Source organism: Rutidosis leptorrhynchoides, chromosome 9 (assembly GCF_046630445.1).
Source record: "Rutidosis leptorrhynchoides isolate AG116_Rl617_1_P2 chromosome 9, CSIRO_AGI_Rlap_v1, whole genome shotgun sequence".
Classification (NCBI taxonomy): Eukaryota; Viridiplantae; Streptophyta; class Magnoliopsida; order Asterales; family Asteraceae; genus Rutidosis; species Rutidosis leptorrhynchoides.
In genome coordinates, this window is record NC_092341.1 from 317,372,989 (window position 1) to 317,392,529 (window position 19,541).

General features: G+C 37.0%; 2 protein-coding genes across 2 annotated transcripts; both read left to right on the plus strand.

The window, feature by feature from the left end:
* The first annotated feature begins 6,463 nt into the window (after positions 1 to 6,463).
* Positions 6,464 to 10,714, plus strand: LOC139866587 (DNA-binding protein RHL1). Its single transcript, XM_071854866.1, has 12 exons — positions 6,464 to 6,852; positions 7,501 to 7,611; positions 7,751 to 7,837; positions 7,943 to 8,166; positions 8,238 to 8,336; positions 8,537 to 8,696; positions 8,842 to 8,881; positions 8,974 to 9,029; positions 9,359 to 9,407; positions 9,618 to 9,652; positions 9,870 to 9,911; positions 10,208 to 10,714. Exons 1-12 carry the CDS (start codon positions 6,526 to 6,528, stop codon positions 10,235 to 10,237), a joined length of 1,260 nt encoding a protein of 419 aa, XP_071710967.1. The 5' UTR covers positions 6,464 to 6,525; the 3' UTR covers positions 10,238 to 10,714.
* Positions 10,715 to 12,475: 1,761 nt separating this feature from the next.
* On the plus strand, positions 12,476 to 18,888 carry LOC139866334 (plastid division protein CDP1, chloroplastic). The gene is made up of 12 exons (XM_071854549.1): positions 12,476 to 12,926; positions 13,926 to 14,039; positions 14,271 to 14,408; positions 14,749 to 14,853; positions 14,942 to 15,064; positions 15,465 to 15,833; positions 16,224 to 16,319; positions 16,405 to 16,524; positions 16,648 to 16,713; positions 17,048 to 17,782; positions 18,203 to 18,393; positions 18,507 to 18,888. Exons 1-12 carry the CDS (start codon positions 12,621 to 12,623, stop codon positions 18,589 to 18,591), a joined length of 2,448 nt encoding a protein of 815 aa, XP_071710650.1. The 5' UTR covers positions 12,476 to 12,620; the 3' UTR covers positions 18,592 to 18,888.
* Positions 18,889 to 19,541: the final 653 nt, after the last annotated feature.

Below are 19,541 nucleotides of genomic sequence, written 5' to 3' on the forward strand. Positions count from 1 at the left end.
CACTTCCTCAATATAATGACCGCATCCACACGTGTCATTGTGAATCCGAACTACACGTGATCCACTTCCACAATAAGATGACCGAACTACACGCGTCATCGTGAATCCGCATCCACACGTGATCCACCTCCCAAATCTCAACACAGGAATGGTACTCCCATTCCCCATCGGTACTCGCATTTCCCGATAACGTTATACCATACCGATATAACACTACTCCCATGATGAAGTTAGCGGACCGAGTCACGGCCATAACCCATCAATCACGCACGCTCTTTTGGCCTCATACAACGAGTAGTGTAACATCGCGCACTGCTACACCATAGTGAATCCTAACGGAATACACTAATTATCAACACACGCTCTTTTGGCCTCATACAGCGAGTAGTGTAACATCACGCACTGCTACACCATAGTGAATCCTAACAGATTACACTATCCATCCACCCCAAACAAATATCCATTAGTGTACTTAACACCGCATACCACTAACCACCAGGTGGTGTCTTAACACCGCGACTAACCCACCCAAGTAAATCCATCATACACGTATGTGCATCATACGTATGCGTACACAACATCAACACAATCGAGCAAGAACCGTCCGTACCGCACATAGGCACAAAAAAATAATTCTCTAGAAGAGAATCCGACACGTACATCCCTTAACCGAGGGATCTCACTTGCTCGTCAAACACGTCCATTATCTCTAAATGAGATTCGCCACATTACCACCTCGGTGATGATTTAAATCCAATACCATAAGTACAATTTATTCCAAATCGTACTCTTACCACAATCGACTAACGTAGGTCTCAACGCTAGCTCCAAATCCATACGAGCATCGCCCAATATCAATACGCTAGAACACCTTCGTGCGAGAGTACCACTCCCCCACTTAGAACTCCGTTCCATAACCACATCATCGAGATAAGATATCCCATGATATACAATTCACAATACCTTGCCCTATCCATGAGCATACAAAGGATTTTAACCTATCCTTAAACACTTCGGACAAAGAGTTCACCACAAATTACACAAACTTTACTCTCGCAATCATCCAATTGCTATAGCTTGTCAAATTTTCAACCTAGTCACTCATGTACCTAAGGGTTTCTCTCCGGTACCCTAAGTACAATGTAACCGCAACACCATCGGAGTCGATCACTACGCTAGTAGGCATGAAAGAGGCACCTATCGTCGCACCATGTAGACTCCTTTACCAACATACATTGAGATCAAAATACTCGATCTTTAGGATTCTATCTACCTGTCGAACCTCATGGTTCATCAACTTCAACACGAACGCAAACACGCGCTTAACGATCGAACACTAAAGCCCATACACATGGCTTGGTAGAAACATTTCCCGAACACGAAGGAATGCTTGGTTGCACCAAGTCTTACGCCCTTTGCCCATTAATCAAAATGTCACCGTAGGGTAATTCCATTAGGAACGTCACCCATAACAATACTATGCACAACACGATGTAATTAAAAAATCCGAACTCAATCGGCACATAATAAATAATCAAAGGACATATTTATTAAAACGAAACGTACCTTAACGTCTCCTTGCCGTACCCATCCCCGCTAACTCGGGACACTCTGACTTGCGATATCCTTCTTCTTGGCAATTGAAGCACACCGTGCCATCAACCTTTGGCACCGAACATTCCTAAGACTTGTGACTCCTCACGCCACAATTGTAACACCTAGACGCACTAGAATCCGATATACTTGTCCGTATACCACCCGTGCTCACACTTGCACCCCTAGCTCTCTCACTTGGAGCGCCATATGAAACAACCCTTCTCTCACTTGAAAGTTCGCCAATCTTCGATCGCGAAAATGACTCAAAACCCCTAGCCACCGCGAATAACTCCGCAAATGACTTCGCGTAACCCCGGCTAATTTTATTCTTCAAGTCATCATTCAAAGTCCGATAGAAATCTTCCATCAACAAACGATCATTTCCCATATACTCCGGGCAAAAACGAGCCTTCGCCATAAAGGTCGTCTTGAGAGTATTCAAATCCATAGAACCCTGTTGCAAATTTCGCAACTCATTACGCAATTCTGATAAATCGGCTGAAGTCCGGAACTCCTCGAAGAATTCCTTCTTAAAATCGTCCCACGATAACCTCATAAACGCTTCTCCACCGACAAGATCAATCTTACCATCCAACCAATCCTTCGCCCTACCCCGCAACAAGCTAGTAGCGAGTCTTGTCATCTTCTCGGGAGGGCATTCAATAGTGCGAAAACACCCTTCCACATCCGAGATCCATGTAGTGCTTACCAAAGGATCCGGTTTCCCGTCATACATCGGGGGTTTAGCCCTCATGAAGCTCTTATGACAACGCTCCATTTCACCCTACTTTGAATTTCGGAATACTTTCTATCCATTTCTTCTCGAAACGCTCCCATTTGCTCCGCAACGGTGGCCGCAACTCTAGCGTTAAACTCCACATCGTCCGTCTCGATCTCGTTTCGCGTCGTCATTCTAAAGAATGCAAAACGATTAGTCTACGAACGTATAAAATCACACGCACAACACCGCTCCATCTTGCTAAACACTCGTCGTACATCACTTGTTAGACAAGATTTGCACCCGTAATAAGGTTTGCAAGTCCTTATTACGCACACACACCGCATCAACTTGTTAGTACAACGACCGCCTCGCTCGATGATATAAACAACACAACTAAAAATTCTACGCGACATAAACACACGCAAGAATAATGTCACAACACAAGCCAATACCCTAGTTAGTTCACCTACACGCTAAGGCACTAACCAAGTTCCCATTCTGACCCGTACACCTACAAGTCCCGCAACAAATAAGCACACACAAAAGTCTAAGTCTAGGCACCTATCTCAAGTCACATAAATCCCTTAGACCATGCTCTGATACCACTTGTGACGACCCAACCCGTTATCCGACCAAAAACACGCCTTAAAAAAAATTTTGTGGGACAGTACATATGGATGGCGTCCAGTTATCTGGACGACGTCCAGTTATCTGGACGGCGTCCAGTTATCTGGACGGCGTCCAGCTCTGAAGGACTGGACGGCGTCAAAGCCTTTTGGACGGCGTCCAAATGAACTAAAAGATTCTGATCAGCATTACCATTTTACGCGAACGGAAAACCCGCTTCCCGACACTTTCACACGAAAACACTTTCACAATATGTTATAGTAATTAAAACTAAGAGTTTTCCACAATAAAACCGAGTTTTCACACACCGGTCCCACATCGGCCGTTTTACGACTTTCGTACAGAATTACGAGTTTTTGACCACGTGAGTTTTAACAAAAACTAAAGACCGAGCATGGCGATTGGGGATACGCTACCCAATCCCAATCAATCCAAAAGCAAGATCTTCTAAGCAACTACACAAGTTCACTAGTTCCCACGCTTACCCGAGCCACCGCATCCATGCAAATCTATAAAAATGTAAATAACGAGAGGGTAAGCTAACGCTTAGTGAGTGAGAATATACTATATACATATATATATATGCATAAAATGGACACGCCACACAAATAATCAAGTATCACATACCTGGGCATCCAAGTATAAGGCAAACTAAGCATACCGTTCAACCGCTATACAACAAGCTAATAACATCAACAATATAAGTACACCAACGATGATTCATACAACGCCAATAAGCTACACCCAGAGGGTTAGCTACATCACAACAATACAACAATAGAGCGTGAAACGCCCAAGGTTAACCCCTTAACCCAATACCAAAAGTCAATTACCAAAATACCAAAATGAAGTTTGGCCGAACTACACGAGCCTTAGTAAATCCGCATCAACACGAGACTACTATCTTCAATACCATAACAACATCGAGGTTGGCCGAACTACACGAGCCTTAGTGAATCCGCAACCACACAAGATTACTACCTCAATAAGATGACCGAACCACACGCGTCATCGTGAATCCGCATCCACACGTGATTCACTTCTCAACTCAAAACCCACGGTCACGGGATTATAAAATCCACCACATCGGGGTTATCCATAACACAACTCAATATCAACCCTTCACCATTGGGGTTATATAATCCACATCACAAGCATATGTGATAACGTACGCACAGAGTGTGAACCTCGCCAAAGGTGATCAACCAAAACGCACAACCGTGCCAATTGGACCTATTACACAAGTCCATCAAATCCACCTATATGTGAAGTGAGCTCTATAACCGAGAACCACTTCACCCGACCCGCACCCATCCTACACACACATATGTACATAGGATATTAACACTCACCTCGTCGTCTTGATGAATGCAACCGAATTAATCCGCAACTCGCCGATGGAAAGTACCAATACTACCACAACGTAGCCGTGAACGAGATGAACAACCTTAAAACCCGAGCTTTGGTGAGAATCCAACTCCTTCTTCTCCAAATGGAGCTTCCTCTCTCTAAAACTCTTCCTCTCTCTAGAGTTTGAAGATGAGAGTGTTTGTGGGTGTAAAATGAGGATAAGATGATCAATGGATCAGCTTTGAAGGCTCCAAACCGACCCCAAGTGAATTGACCAAAATGCCCTTTCTAATTTTAAAACAAATTCCCAGCTGGCCCGTCAGACCATTTGGACGGCGTCCAGCCCTTCTTTACTGGACGGCGTCCAACAATCTGGACAGCGTCCCACTTAGCTGAGATCAGGGTCTTACATAAAATAACAATAAACATTATATTAAAATTAAAGCTTAATTAACCACACAATTATGCCTAAGGGCAGAATGGTCATCTTACATCTAGGACCGATCTGAGGATGTTACAACAATGGTATATAATGGTAGTAAGATATTTCAGGTTAATGGCCTACATAATGATCAAGTAGTAGTCGACTTGTGTTTGATTAAATTATCAAAATTGTGCTCAAATTTGAGCTCAACAAAATACTTATTGATCAAGCTTAAGTTTGATGTTCGTGTATTTTAAGAATTTTTTGTTCTGTAATTAACTTTTGAGATTAAGATAATTATTTTAACTCAAAATGTTAAAAATAAACTAATTATTACAAGTTAAATGTCTAAAAGTAAGTATTCGCAGGGGCAGACCTACTATATCATGAATGACATCACAAGATACCATTGACATACGAGTTGTAGTGGAAAAATAGGGTTTTAAATAGTAACACCATTGGATAATATTTATTTAGATTCTTTTTATATGCAAGTTGTTTTACATTTTCAATGTGAAATGCAAAAGGTAAAGAATGTTTGTCTTGTGAGAAATTAAAGTAAAACAATAAGAGATAAACCGAGGTTATATCAGCCAAACGCTTGACAAAGTTGAACTGTCTCTAGTACTTTTTTCCGGCTAAATTGTATGCGCGAACTTCTAGCGGCTTATTCTTCTCTTCCTGTAGCTCCTCGTCCTTCTCCTTCTCTAGCTCCTCGTCCTTCTTGTCAAAGAAGCCGAGGATGCATTCTTCCGAGTTGTAGGGGGCTTTTTCTCCCAAGGCGGGATATTATGTTAGTCTTTTTTTTTTAAAATGAAAAGTCTCCTCCTTTTTTTCACAGATCTAGAGATCTCAATTCTCAGAAAAGAGTACTAGATTGTACTCCTTTTGAGAAGGCGCATTCTCTAAGTCGTTTTTAACGGCAACTCAATAATCATTGGGTGTCTTCCCTAGAAGAAAGAGACTTTCCTTTAACTGACTAATTCTAGCCCAGTGGGATGCCTCCCAGCTAGTATTTGGGTTCACCCCGAGATCTGGAGAAACTGTAGGGGGCGCAATTAGTCCTAGATTCGAAGGTCCGACATTGAAATCCCGCACAGAAGATGATCCTTCATTGAACTGTGCAAACAGTTCTTGTTGTTGCATCTCTTTTAGCTGAGAAGATGACATCATGTTCAATGCGTTATTGCATATTACCTATCATGTGTTTACAAGTATAAAGTTTATTTAAATCATATATTATTTTCTCCTAAGTTATATACGGTGTAATAAAATAAAATAAACTATATTATATTATTTTCTCATAAGCTATATAATAAAATGTTATGATATATTTGCTTATTCAGCTTGTTTGACTCGAATGACTCGATTAGCTCGTTCGATTCGAGAAATTTAAACAATCTTCGATCGAGTTGAGTAGAACATTAATAAATCCAAGTTTGACTCATAAAACTAATTAAGTAATCATTTTTGTTCGAGTTTGAAAATTCAGATGCAAACGAGCTCGAGCTCGGATACTTGGCTAATACCCCTATCATTAACCGAGCATCAATACTACATGCAATATTACGATTTTAATTTATTAGAAAAGTGATTGTCACACACTAATTTTTTATTTATATATATACCATAATTTTTACTATAAAACTTACAACTATTATAGCCCTAAATTTTTTATCTAGGAGTTTAGCTAAGGGTATATATAATAGTAAATCAGCTGTCAACTGCACCTCCCCTACAATTTACTGAGGTTAGTGAAACCAAAACCATTCCCGCTTTCCGATCACGTCCCGGAGATACATTTCCGATGGCGAAAGGCGGTAATCAAAAAAACGTCCGATCAACGGCGGCGGACCAAACAAATCCTGAAGCAGAAGAACGAAAACGACTTAAAAACCTCGCGATTTCAAAGAACTTACTCTCTGAAACTCCGGCCAAAGCTTCATCATTAGCTTTAAACCCTTCGAAAACAGTATCTAAACATCACGGTAAAGATATACTTAGGAAATCAAACCGGAAGAACCGGTTTCTGTTTTCATTTCCCGGTTCACTTGCTCCGGTTACCGGTGGCAAGGTCGGTGAGCTTAAGGATCTAGGTTCTAAAAACCCTATCCTCTACATGGATTTTCCCCAGGTTTAAATTATGCTTTATATTAATTTTTAATTTCTTATTTTGATGTTTAAGATTGAAACAAATTTCTAATCAGTGTTTGAGTTATCATTTTGTTGCAATAATCTGTATATTTATATACTCATGATTTTGACCTAATTAGTGTGTTTGAGCTTGAATGATGTGTGTAGTTATGAGATAGTTATGTGAGTCTTACTGATTAATTTTATGTTTACACTTATGACTCTGACCTAGTTAGTGTGTTTGAGGTTGAACTATGTACCTCAACCTGTGAGGTTTCATGATTAAGTTTATGCTTATGATTTTTGATCTGAGTAGTGACTTTGAAATTGAACTTCCTGTGTGCGAGATTAGGTTTATATTTACATTTGTTTTAGTTTGATCTAATAATCAGTTTATGCTTCAAATAGTTATGGTTGGGGTTGAATAGTGTATGTTGTTTGTTTAGTTTTATCTATTAATAAATAATAATTAGTTTATCTATATCTATTGATAGGTTCGATGTCCAATCTTATAGCCCAAGTGCAGTTATAACATATTACAAATTTGGGATTTCTTCAATGTGTTTTGATGTCTAAGACTTAAAACCTGTTTCGAATTTTTATTTGCGACAGTCATGAATTAACTGGTATTCATTATTTCTGTTTGTAGGGCAGGATGAAATTATTTGGGACTATTGTTTATCCAAAAAACGGGTATTTGACTCTGCAGTTTTCTAAAGGTGGGAAGAATGTGATGTGTGAAGATTACTTTGATACCATGGTTGGTGATTACTTTGATAGTTAGAAGTGTTTTTCACCTAATTTTGTAGCATCTACTCTCAAAAATATTACAAATTAATTATTAATTATCTATTATTTGTAAGATTATTAACAGTGTATTCGAAGTTCTGCTTTTTCAGATTGTATTTTCTGACGCTTGGTGGATTGGAACCATGGAAGAGAACCCAGAGGAAACCCGACTCAGTTTTCCGGAAAACATGACAACGGTCAGTGCTCCCTTGAAATAAATACATTAATGACCTTCTAAATAGTCATCGTTAGTTCGTTACTTTTTGTGTAATCTTGCTCTTATCATCTATTATTGGTCACAGGAACAGCAAAACGATTATGAGTTTATAGGCGGCGCAGGCTCTACAAATGAGAGAGTTCAAGGAGTGAGCCACAGTAGAGTAACTAATGTGAAACAACAACACTCTCCCAAACGTGAATCGGATATTGAACTTTCTGACAATGAAACTAATGAAAGTGATCTGAATGAATCAAGTCAAAAAACTGCAACTAGACATTCAGCACGAACATCTGGAAAAACATTTAAGTAAGAATCTTCATTTTATTTTGAATACCTTCTGTGTTTATGCATATTGCTAAGGATCTTTCCTGGTACAGATTTGCTGAATCTTCTTCTGCGGATGATGCGATTGATTTGGATATTGAAACCGATTCTTCTGATCGGGAAGATAATGAAATTGGTGCAAGTTTAATACGGTATTTTCTGAAAACTTGTTTATACTTTTGCCATTGATCTGAAACCTATATAACCTAACCCAACCCAACTTGGCCAGTTGTGTTCTTTACTAGAAAATGACCCGTTTTAACCAAAATCAATTTAGATTTGTTCTGAGGTGTCTGCTGATATGTTCCTTTTACCACAAATAGACTGAAAATCCCTTTGTTCTGTTTTACAGTGGCGATAAAAATGATGAAGAAACAGAAGTAACAAAATGTTCTGAAAGTTTATTAGAGACGAGCAAATCAGCAACCAAATTGAAGGATAGTTCTCAGAATAATCAAAGTTCTCTTGTTCAGACCACTATATCTACATTATTTAAGAAAAAAGAAGAAAAGGTCAGGCTTTAAACCTTTGATATTGATATTAGCACTTCGTTCTTCTCAATTAATATTTTCGTCATGCCTTTTTAGTATGGTTTACGTACCTTTAGTTCAAATCCTATTGCTGAGGACTTGTTCTGATAATTTATGATATTTATAGATGGCAGTGAACACATCACCGCATCCAAAGTCATCAAAAGGTTTCTTTGTGTTATATTCTATTTGCTTTATCTCGAACTGAAAGTATTAGTTGGTCATGTATTAGCCACTAAGATTATAATTTTTTTCCCAGTTTTTAGGAAAAAGTTGATGGAGCCATCTATGGATGATAAGGTCGAACAAAGTAAAGTAAGATCTGCCTCTCTCAATAACTTAATTAAATTTTAATTTGAGGTGGTAGTTTGTACCCACTTATGAATGTATTGATATTGGTTGTGTTTTAACTAAAAGTTTAGCTAAAATAACTGGACAAATGGGCCTAAAGATACTCATAGTCTTTTTTAATTTGTATAACAACTACAATCGTTATAAGTATTTATGGTCAACGTAGCCTGATCCAGCCCATTTGACCTAAACTAGGAAATGACGTTTTTCAAGTCACCCATTTGCAATCTCTACTTGTAACGTTCTCTTTGCATTTATACGCATGTCGAAATGAGCCAGCAATTGTTTTGCAGATAAAAGGATCAACGCAAAAGGGGAAAGCACTGAAAGAAACAAAGACTGGTATCGTTTTTTCTCCCAATTTCCATATTTCCTTGTCTAGAGTGGCAATCTTGACCCATAATTATTGTTAAGTCGCTTGGTGTTAGTTGTATTACTTATATCTCTAATGGGTCAAATGGGTAACCAAAAACTTAGCATTCAAAGAACGGGTAAATTGAAAAGATGGCTTCAATTGTTAGTTTAAATTCAATGTATGCTTCTCACATGCAGGTACTAAATCTACCCCGAGGAAGAAGAAGCCCAAGGTATTCTTATCGACTGAAAGTCCGGAATTTTTAAAACCTACTCTTGAATTTTTTTCAACTTTTTTTTTTTTTTTTTTTTTCCTTCAACTTATTTCATTATATAAGATTTTAGCACTCGAGGCACTCAATACTCCATTGCTATTGCTGTTGTCCTCCTTAGTTAACTTCTATCAACAATATTTCTAGATTCTTGTTTGACAACGTGCCATTCTTTTAGGTTTCTGATGATGAAATTGAAGAGATTTCAGATCCATCAGAGGTAAGATTACCCCTAATATGTTTGAATTGCACAACTACAAAAACTACTTTTCTTAATTATCCACCTAATGCATAAAATGTTATCCATACTGCACAAATTACCAACATATTGTCACACTTTTACCAATTAGAGAAACACACATCAAGTATTAGCATAGATGAAAACATTCCTTACTTTTAAATAACTTTAGTAAAAGACTAAAAGTATGTTGTTATATTGCACCAATTACTTTGGTAAAACTATGTTTATGCAAAATTTTGTACCTGACATATTTCATAATCAAAATTTATGTGCAGGATTCGAGTGATGAAGACTGGGGTGCTTGACTTGATTTTAAACGAAGTGTGCCGTCAGATTCAATTACACCCCATGCTAATGAATTCTTACATCTTCTATGCACTATGGAGTTTATTTGAACGAAAAATAGATCATTGCTTACAATGCTAGTGACTCGTGAGAAATATTAAACAGTGTGGCTGAGATTCTATGCGTATGATTCACATGCGTGATGAATGACCGTCGTAAGCGGTAGCAAAACCATCATTAAAGAAACATTTTAGTGCGTTATTCGTGTAACTAACGCCTTACCTTTATTTTTCTGAGCTCTTTTGTATGAGGCTAAAAACAGAAATTTATTGCTTAATTATCAGTTTAACACATTACTCGGGCCTGTTTGGCTCACGAAATTTAATGAGATTTCGGCAGAATTGGAATTGAATTTAGACACGACGCATGTCTCAATTCCATGTCCAATTCTGCCGGAATCTCATTGAATTTCGTGAGTTAAACGGGGCCTTATTAAAAGATCGTGACTTGAAAATTCATGTAAAGATGTGTCGTGTGTATGATTTTAGAAAAATTTAAGTGGGTTGGTTCCTGTGACTTATCCTAGATTACACAGGTAATTTATGTATTTTATTTATGTGGTTAGTCACTATAGTTTGAACAAATTATGCTAGCAGTCCCCGTCACTAATGATCGTTAGAAATTTTAATTAAATTTTGAGATGTGACACGAACGTGAGGGTACACGAGATTACTTAGAGCTGTCGCAATGGATGTCTTTGTCCCGTCCTAATCTTTGTCTTTATTCGTCTACCAATGACACAAATTTGTAGTATTATTTAAAAGTTCCCAATATGAACAATGATGGGTTAACTCTTCTTTTTAATTGTTTTTGTTCTTTTGTACGGAGTATAATAAAAGAAACTGAAACTAACTACTGTATATTAGTAAGTGCGGGGTCTAAAAAATTTCAGTTATTCAGTCATCGTATTATGACATTCAATCTTTGTATAGTTTTATTGAGAAATTATAAGATAACAATCTGTCTTTTGAGTTGTACATGTATTTACTAATAACGGTGTATTTTTTTTTTTTTTTCTAAAACAAAATTATTGAAAACAGAGTAATAGGCAAATAAAAAAATAATTTTTCCTTTGTGAAAAAGAAACTTATATATTTCATTAAAAATAAAAGGACCTGTAACAGATACAACATACAGAAGGGCTAGGAGCAAAACGAACCACTCAAGTCCTAACAACAAACAAAGGATACAAAACCAACCAAATGGCTAAAACTAAACTAACAAACTAACAAACCTGACATAAAACAAAACGATAAACAACGAAAACAAGACCATCAAAGGCCTTAAAAAATGCCTAAGATCCGGACAGATCTAATACATCAAACATTTTACTTGTACGATGCCTAACTTCTCCACTTCCGTGCTAACGGTCTTGTCTTTAAAATTTGGTTTTCAATAATTTTAGAATTTGGTTCTAAAATTTGGTTTTAATTTGTAAGACTTTGGGGACACGTGTCAATATAAGGGTGACCAGAAATCTGTAACAGAGAAATGGCATATACACTTCCCCATATAGTTTCAAACCATTTTTATCTAAATGTATAGAAGCACGTAGACGCCCAAATGTAAGTTACTACTGCGACTTTCTTACACATTACATACAAAACAATGAAACATGATCATGTATATTTTGAATCAATTTCTAATAGCTAGAAAGAAAAAGAAGAAAATGAAACTGATATGTCTAAGATCCGGACAGATCTAAAACATCAAACATTTTACTTATACAATGCCTAACTTCTCCACTTCCGTGCTAACGGCCTTGTCTTTAAAATTTGATTTTCAATAATTTTAGAATTTGGTTCTAAAATTTGGTTTTAGAATATTGAGCTGTAGCTTAGAGAGAGGTCAGGATTTCGACTCTGCTGGAATACAACATTGCACTCAATGTTATCCCTAACCTGAAGTATCCACTCATGTCGCCTTTCGCTTAGTGCGGGGCAGCGGGGAGGTGGGGTTTTACCGACCATGCTCTCGGATTAATCCGAGTTTCGTCCAGGACAGTAGTTGATGGCGAGTTATGCAACTACGGGAGATGAGTCCCCTGAAATTTCAAATTGATGTTAAAAAAAGGAGTAAGTGTTTAACCAAAGAAAACACCCTAAAAATAAGCTCAAAAAATAAGTACCCTAAATTTTTGTGATTCCAAAATGCCTCGATCACAAAAAGTAGACATTCCAAATTCCAGAAATATAGCTTTTGCTCCTTTTGTCCGTTCCATTGCTCCCCAATTCTTTCTTCAGTTTCACTCATTCTCTCCTTTCTACATTCTTCACACCATGAAATCATCATATTCACACAATACTTAAACAAACCTACAACAACAGTAGCACAGTTTCATCAATGGCAGCAACAACAGCTATTGATTCATCTCACATTTTACTCGTCTTCTCTCCAAATAACAAAATCAACAACAAAACGCACAAAAAGTTAACAAACTACATCCCTTACCCTAACGAATTCACCGGTTGTTATTATAATTACGATCCTTTATTTTCTAGGGTTTCGTCATATAGAAGACGGAAAAGAGGCGTTTCGTTGGCTGTAACCGGCCGTGAAATTGCTGATGTTCGTGTTGCTGATAGTAATAGTAATGTGAATCATCATACTCGGTCAGCTTATGTTGAAATACCTGTTACCTGTTATCAGGTTTACTTTTATCTCTCTATGTGGATGATTTATGTATATGTATTAGGGCTAATTTCTGTTTTGTTTAAAATGTAGATAGTATTAGGTCTAATTTCTGTTTTGTATTGCTTTTAAGGTGCTATTAGTAGTGAATATCATTGGATTTAACAGTCTAATAGTGGAATTATGTAGTGAACTATGCACAAATTGTGTTTTATTTGGAGGATATATAGTTTAGTGCTATGTGTGTGTGTGTGTATTATTCAGAGGTGAGTTGATGCCACTAAGTTTGTTTATTAGAAAAAAAAAAAAATCTAACAGGATGAGTTCTAGGATATCTCGTCCTAGATTGGGAATGCTCTTTTAGACGTTTGCAATCGTAACCACAAAATAATTTTCACGATATTGAAGTTCACAAGCTCAAGTTGGTAAGATCATGTGCCCTAATGAATGAGTTATCTGGATATTCCATATCCCCGAAGCCATAAGCGAGAAAATAAGATTATCAAAGAATCCTTAAGCTGTCTAATATGAACAAATAGTAGAAAGGGATTGAGTGTAATCTTTTGGAGTTTGAAGAGTGAGTTAATATCATATGTCAACTAGTCATTAATAATGTTGTTGTCATTTTGCTTACAGGACCTTGGATGTATGAAATGCCTTTTAGGTATTAAGAAAGGGCTTCTTATAGTATATTTGTTTCGTGTATATACAACTAAAAGAAGAAAGATAAGTAGTTACTGAAATTATTGATTGGGATTGATATGTTCAGATGGGAACTCCTACAATGGAATTGCCAATTGCTAATGAGATGAGATAATGCAATTTTCTATTAGACTTTGGCATTGAATATAGATAATAATTTTCATTTTCACAATGGAACATGATTTTTTCCTAAGGTGACTGAGATAATGATGATGCTTAGGGAGTAGGGACTCAATACAATCATTGTCGGTGTCAATAGGAAATTTGGGATCTATTAGTTAAAATGGTTATCATTTTGACTTACTTACGTTGCAGATTCTTGGCATTCCTGGTAAATCAGAGAAAGATGAGATTGTTAAGTCCGTAAAGCATCTAAAAAATGCTGAGATTGAAGAAGGGTACACCATGGATACCACTGTATCTCGCCAGGTGCAAGTGATTTTTCATTTATTTTTTGCATGTATTTTATCACTTAACATGCATAATATTATCAATATGATACCTTTCTTACATTGCAAGCAATAAACTTGATTTGCTTTGTACACATTTTTTAATACTAAAGTACAGTGGCTGTTCTAAAAAAAAAAAAAATACTAAAGTACAGTGTGAAGCATATCATACATCATTTTTCCTTGTTTTGTCTGTATCATATATTTTCAGAATCTTTTGATGGATGTGCGTGATAAGCTTCTTTTTGAAGCAGCTTATGCTGGTAATCTAAGGGAAAAAGTTCCACCAAAGTCATCTCTTCAAATTCCATGGTCCTGGTTGCCTGCTGCTCTTTGCCTGCTTCAAGAGGTACACTCCGTAGCAGCTACTTTTGACCCAAACGTAAAAAAGGTTAGAAGGAACTGTTCAAATGGGTTGAAAGTCGCCGAAACTGTATGTTTAATTCTATAACTTCCTTTATCACGTCATTTAATTAATAGGTTAACATTGAAATTTTATAGCTATGTAACTATTTCTGGACAAAAGTTTTCTAAGTCTATCCAACACAATACGTTTTGGCCGGTACCTAAATTTCACGCTTTGTGACCAATTACCATTTAACCCATTTTGTCACCTCTTGATCTACGCTGCTCCTCTCATGAATGTCGTTGTTTGAGTTGTAATATATCTTGCTTTTGCTATATTCTAGGTTGGAGAAGAGAAGCTTGCTTTAGATATTGGGCGAACAGCATTACAACACACTGATTCTAAGCCTTTTGTTCATGATTTGCTTTTATCAATGGCTCTTGCAGAGGTAAGAAAAATCTGAAAGAGGTTTGTGCTTGCCGTCTCTTTTTTCTTCAGAGTTTTATCATTTTCTTATTATAGGTGCTTTCTTGAAGTGTGCTATAGCAAAAATAAACTTTGAGAAGAACAAGATTTCCCAAGGCTTTGAAGCTTTAGCTCGTGCTCAGAGTCTTCTTAAGAGCAAACCTTCACTTGAGAAGATGACATTGTTATCTCAGGTAATATCTACCCGTGTCTTCTCTTTATTTGAATATAAAATGCTGATAAGGCAGGGAGGATGGTTAAAAGTTAATATTAGCTAGAATGAGGTTAATGAGGGTAAACAGAGGGATAAATACTTAACTTTGTTTTTTTACTTAATCATTTTTCTTATTGCACCATGTATGAAACTGATAATAACTGAAAACTGGTTGATTAACCCTTAACTAATAAGGTGGTTATGATCCAAATTATTCTATTGAAACACTTGACGAGTCTAAAACAGGGTTGAATAGAGGGATGCATAAGTAGTTTAGTTTCACTTTTTATTGTATCACCTAATCACCTTCAAAATGCACATTAAAACACCCTTTAGGAGTTTTAAGAACTGATATGCTTAATTTGCAACATCTGAAATAGATTGAAGAATCTTTGGAAGAACTTGTTCCTGCCTGTACACTTGAGTTGTTAGGCATGCCTCATACACAAGAAAATGCGGAGAGGAGAGTCGGGGCAATTGCAGCCCTTCGGGAACTGCTTAGACAGGGCCTAGACGTTGAATCATCATGTCAAATAGATGATTGGGCATCTTTTCTGAATCAAGCTTTAAATAAACTTTTGGCTGCTGAAATTGTTGAACTTCTCACATGGGACAGTCTAGCTATTACACGCAAGAACAGGAAGTCACTCGAGTCACAGAATCAGAGAGTTGTAGTTGATACAACCTCTCTCTATACTGTAATGATGGCTCATTTGGCCCTTGGTTTTTCAAGCAAGCAAATAGAGATGGTATATTCCTTTCAGAAACCTGGTACATTTTTCATCTTCTAATTCACCAATTGTAGAGGTGGGGCAAAATGGAGAAGTTCTCTATTATTAACCAGTCCGTCAAATATGGTAACTAAGGTTATATTATTTTGCTATGATATATGTTTCTGGAGTAAATGTTTGATGCAATAGAAATACACTTTGGGGGACTTTAACAGTCGGCCATAGTAAATGTTTGCTACCAAAAAATAACTGTTTGTGCGACATTTGACCCGTTCGACCCGTTTTCAGTTATCTAAGTTAGATGTAACTTAATGGTTGTTGGGTACGTGAAGGTGTTTATAGATAAATAGTTCAAATATTTGAAAATCGTATCTGCTCATGAAACTCTGTTGGTGTTTTATTTTGTAGATTAAGAAAGCCAAAACTATCTGTGAGTGTTTAATGGCAGCAGAAGGCATTGATTTGAAGCTTGAAGAAGCCTTCTGTATGTTCCTTCTAGGAGAGGTGATTATCTATTATATCTACAAACTGTGCACGTAGAAGTTTTTTTCCATTAAAATTTACTGATTATCGTTCTTTGTGCTTGTAGGCTGATGAGGCTGTGGTTATTGGAAAGCTACACCAAGTTGAGTCAAATTCGAATTCTACTTCAAGAACGTTGATCTCAGGGAAAGACCCGAAGGATGCTTCAAACGCAAAGAAGTTACTTGTATGCTTTCATTTATGAATTAATGTACATGCTATGATTTAATTCCCGTAACTAACGGCTGTCAGTATATTTTCATTCACCAAAAGATGCCATGTTAGTCAATGATTTTACTTAATTGACCAGGAATCATGGGTCAATGATGCTATACTTCGCCTGTTTCCAGACACAAAGGATTGTTCTCCATCTTTGGTGAGTTTTGTAGGCGGGTTAAAGCTGAAGGATTGGTTGACCGATAAACATTATTGTCTTTTTAATTTTAAATAATTAATGCGGTCAATATGGTTACCAAAACCAAGTTATTACAGTAATAAAAAATATATTCTGAAATAGAACGCGCTGAGAGGCTGTAAGCATGATAAATACTCTTAAAGAAACTTTGACCTTTTCAAAACTTAGAGTCATTTGAACAATTGATCCTTGTCAGCTTAATCTAAGCGGACTTGTTTCTAAGTGAATTGGTCTAAATCGCCACCTCTAGCTTTTAAGGTGTATGAAGTGTAATTATTGAAATTCATTTATGCAGAATAACTATTTTAGTAACGAAAAGAAGCTTTCAGAAAGCAAACAAAGAAAAAGAACCGCACAGACATCACCTGGTCTAAGTCAAAGATCGATTTCTCCATCTCTTTCATCTGAGTGGCGAGCCCTTGAGGATCATACATCTACTTCTCCACGTCTCGGGTCAACTGTAAAGCAGTTGACTCCATCTGATTTACGGGGCCCACTAACAGCGAATAGCAGTAAAAGCGAAAGTTACCCTGCAGTTCAGTTAAAGAGAAATATAGGTGCAAACTATAATAAAGTTTGGGAAGTTTGGCTGGATCCATATAATGCAGTTAGGTATATGGGTTATATAACAGCCATGGCATGTTTAATGTTTGCTACATTTAAGCTAACACGCGTGCAAGTTTGGGGCCCACGGAGGGCATCTAGTTGGTTTCATGGTGAACCAAGGGTGAACACCGGCTCTCTTACTCATGGTATATGGGGATCTGCGCGTAACAAAGGGAATATTATTGCCGACACTTTAATGAAATTGTCGTTAATGCAAAGGAAAAAGATCCATAGTCGATTTGAAGATGGAGGTCTACAAGATTCAAGCGTTGCTACAAGTTCAATTTCTCCTAGGAGGTTGATGCATGTTGAAGAAGCTGAAGCCCTTGTTAAGCAATGGCAAGCGGTTAAAGCTGAAGCTCTTGGGCCTAATTACCGAGTTCATAATCTTGTTGATGTTCTTGATGAGCCGATGCTTCTCCAGGTAATTAGCATTTTGTATAGCTCTTAGATATTTTGGAATTGATCGATACGTAAGATGATGTGAGTAAGGTGTTGTTTGTTCTTCAGTCTGCAGATCTTGTTATGTCTTATTTGTGCGCGCGCAGATGATTTTTACTGCAGACTGTTTGTTTTTCTAAATACATAAGATAAAATAATGTCTTTTTCTATCCGCGAACTTAGAAATATGCTTCTAAGTGTTGCAGACATGATTAAAATACTTTGGTGACTTAAAAACAAACATTCTTCACTATTCAGCATACAGACCTTTAGGCCACATCTTCTTTACAGACATAGTCTGCAGATCTTTAAACAAAAGACATCTTTAAAAACAAACATCATGTAAAAGTATTAAGTGTATGAGGAGTGATTTTATTATTTTTTTTTTATTGAATGAAAACAGTGGAAGGTGTTGGCTGAGTCAGCAAAAGAGAGGCGCTGCTTTTGGAGATTCGTATTGCTGCAGTTGTCGATCATTCGAGCTGACATTTTGTCGGATGGGATGGGCAAAGAAACAGCGGAAATAGAGGCTCTTGTTGAGGAAGCAGCTGAACTTGTGGATGAGTCTCATCAGAAGAACCCTAATTATTACAGGTAATTTTTGATAGAAAATAAAGGTGGGAAAATGGGCGGGTAACACATTTTTATCCCTTGTTAAAAGTTTTACTAAATATCTTTCTAAACGTTATTGATATGACTGATTTCAGTACATACACCATTCGTTATTTGCTGAAGAGGCAAGATGGTGGATCATGGAAATTTTGTGAAGGTGACATTCAAACGCCATCATGATCCTCGTCGTTGATTGGGAATACTCAAAGGTATAGATCTGTTCTTTCTAACTCCATGCTCGTCGTTTTCCACTCAGTTTCATTGTAGTGAGTGACAATGATTAGATAGCGGCTCGATCTAAAGTGAGAAAGGTATTAAGATTAAGAACTTTCTCGTTGCTTTATGACAAGTTGTGACTTCCTAATTAGTTACTGTAGTTTTTCATAATTTTTTCATTTGATGCTAGTTTAGTGGACCATTATTGTGATTTGGCCATTTCGAAAATGTATAAAAGGTGGTCTTTTAATAGAATATATATGAGGTTATTCCGTACATTTAAGTATTTGCATGTGTTCCTATTTTTCCACTTTGTTTACAGTTTAGTTTCATGGAAACGCCTCTTTATTGGTAATGATGTCATAAAACTGAAGACGTGACATCACATATATCGATGTACAAAAGAACCTTAACACTATGTTGTTATAACCAAGCTGCTCTCAGATTCTAGCACCACAATAGTAGAGAAGTGCACATATTGCTCAACTCGATATGTATAACTTATCTAGATCCCACAAAAAGTATTACTCCTGTTAGAATAAAGTGTCATATGAGGATTGCTAACGAGTGAGTACATGGAATAATGATAACTTATAGTATAATGATGGAAAACGTTTTCGAAAAGAAAAAGTCTTCAACGAAGGATACAAAGGAGAAACCTGATAAGCTCGTACCTAGAAAGCGATATTACAAAACTGTCTACACTGAGCCTCACCTAAATCAAAACCGTACATAAAACCGACAACATGATGGGCCAAACTAAACAAAAGGACCCAACAAGAATAGGGCAATGCAAGAACCAAACGAAACCAACCCGATGAGGCTCGACCCTTAGTTCTGCGTCTTCACTCGTTTGTGGTATTTGTCTATGTTTTTTTCGGTTCGTGTCGAGGTATTGGATTGAAAAGGTCTTT

Bases quoted from the DNA above. Each gene is read 5' to 3' on its own strand.
- LOC139866334 (XM_071854549.1), top strand. From the start codon at position 12,621: ATGGCAGCAACAACAGCTATTGATTCATCTCACATTTTACTCGTCTTC. The intron at 14,409-14,748 runs GTACACTCCGTA...GCTATATTCTAG, and splicing joins CTCTTTGCCTGCTTCAAGAG to GTTGGAGAAGAGAAGCTTGC. The intron at 16,525-16,647 runs GTATGCTTTCAT...TTAATTGACCAG, and splicing joins CAAACGCAAAGAAGTTACTT to GAATCATGGGTCAATGATGC.
- LOC139866587 (XM_071854866.1), top strand. From the start codon at position 6,526: ATGGCGAAAGGCGGTAATCAAAAAAACGTCCGATCAACGGCGGCGGAC. The intron at 8,882-8,973 runs GTTTCTTTGTGT...TTTTTTTCCCAG, and splicing joins GCATCCAAAGTCATCAAAAG to TTTTTAGGAAAAAGTTGATG. The intron at 9,912-10,207 runs GTAAGATTACCC...ATTTATGTGCAG, and splicing joins AGATTTCAGATCCATCAGAG to GATTCGAGTGATGAAGACTG.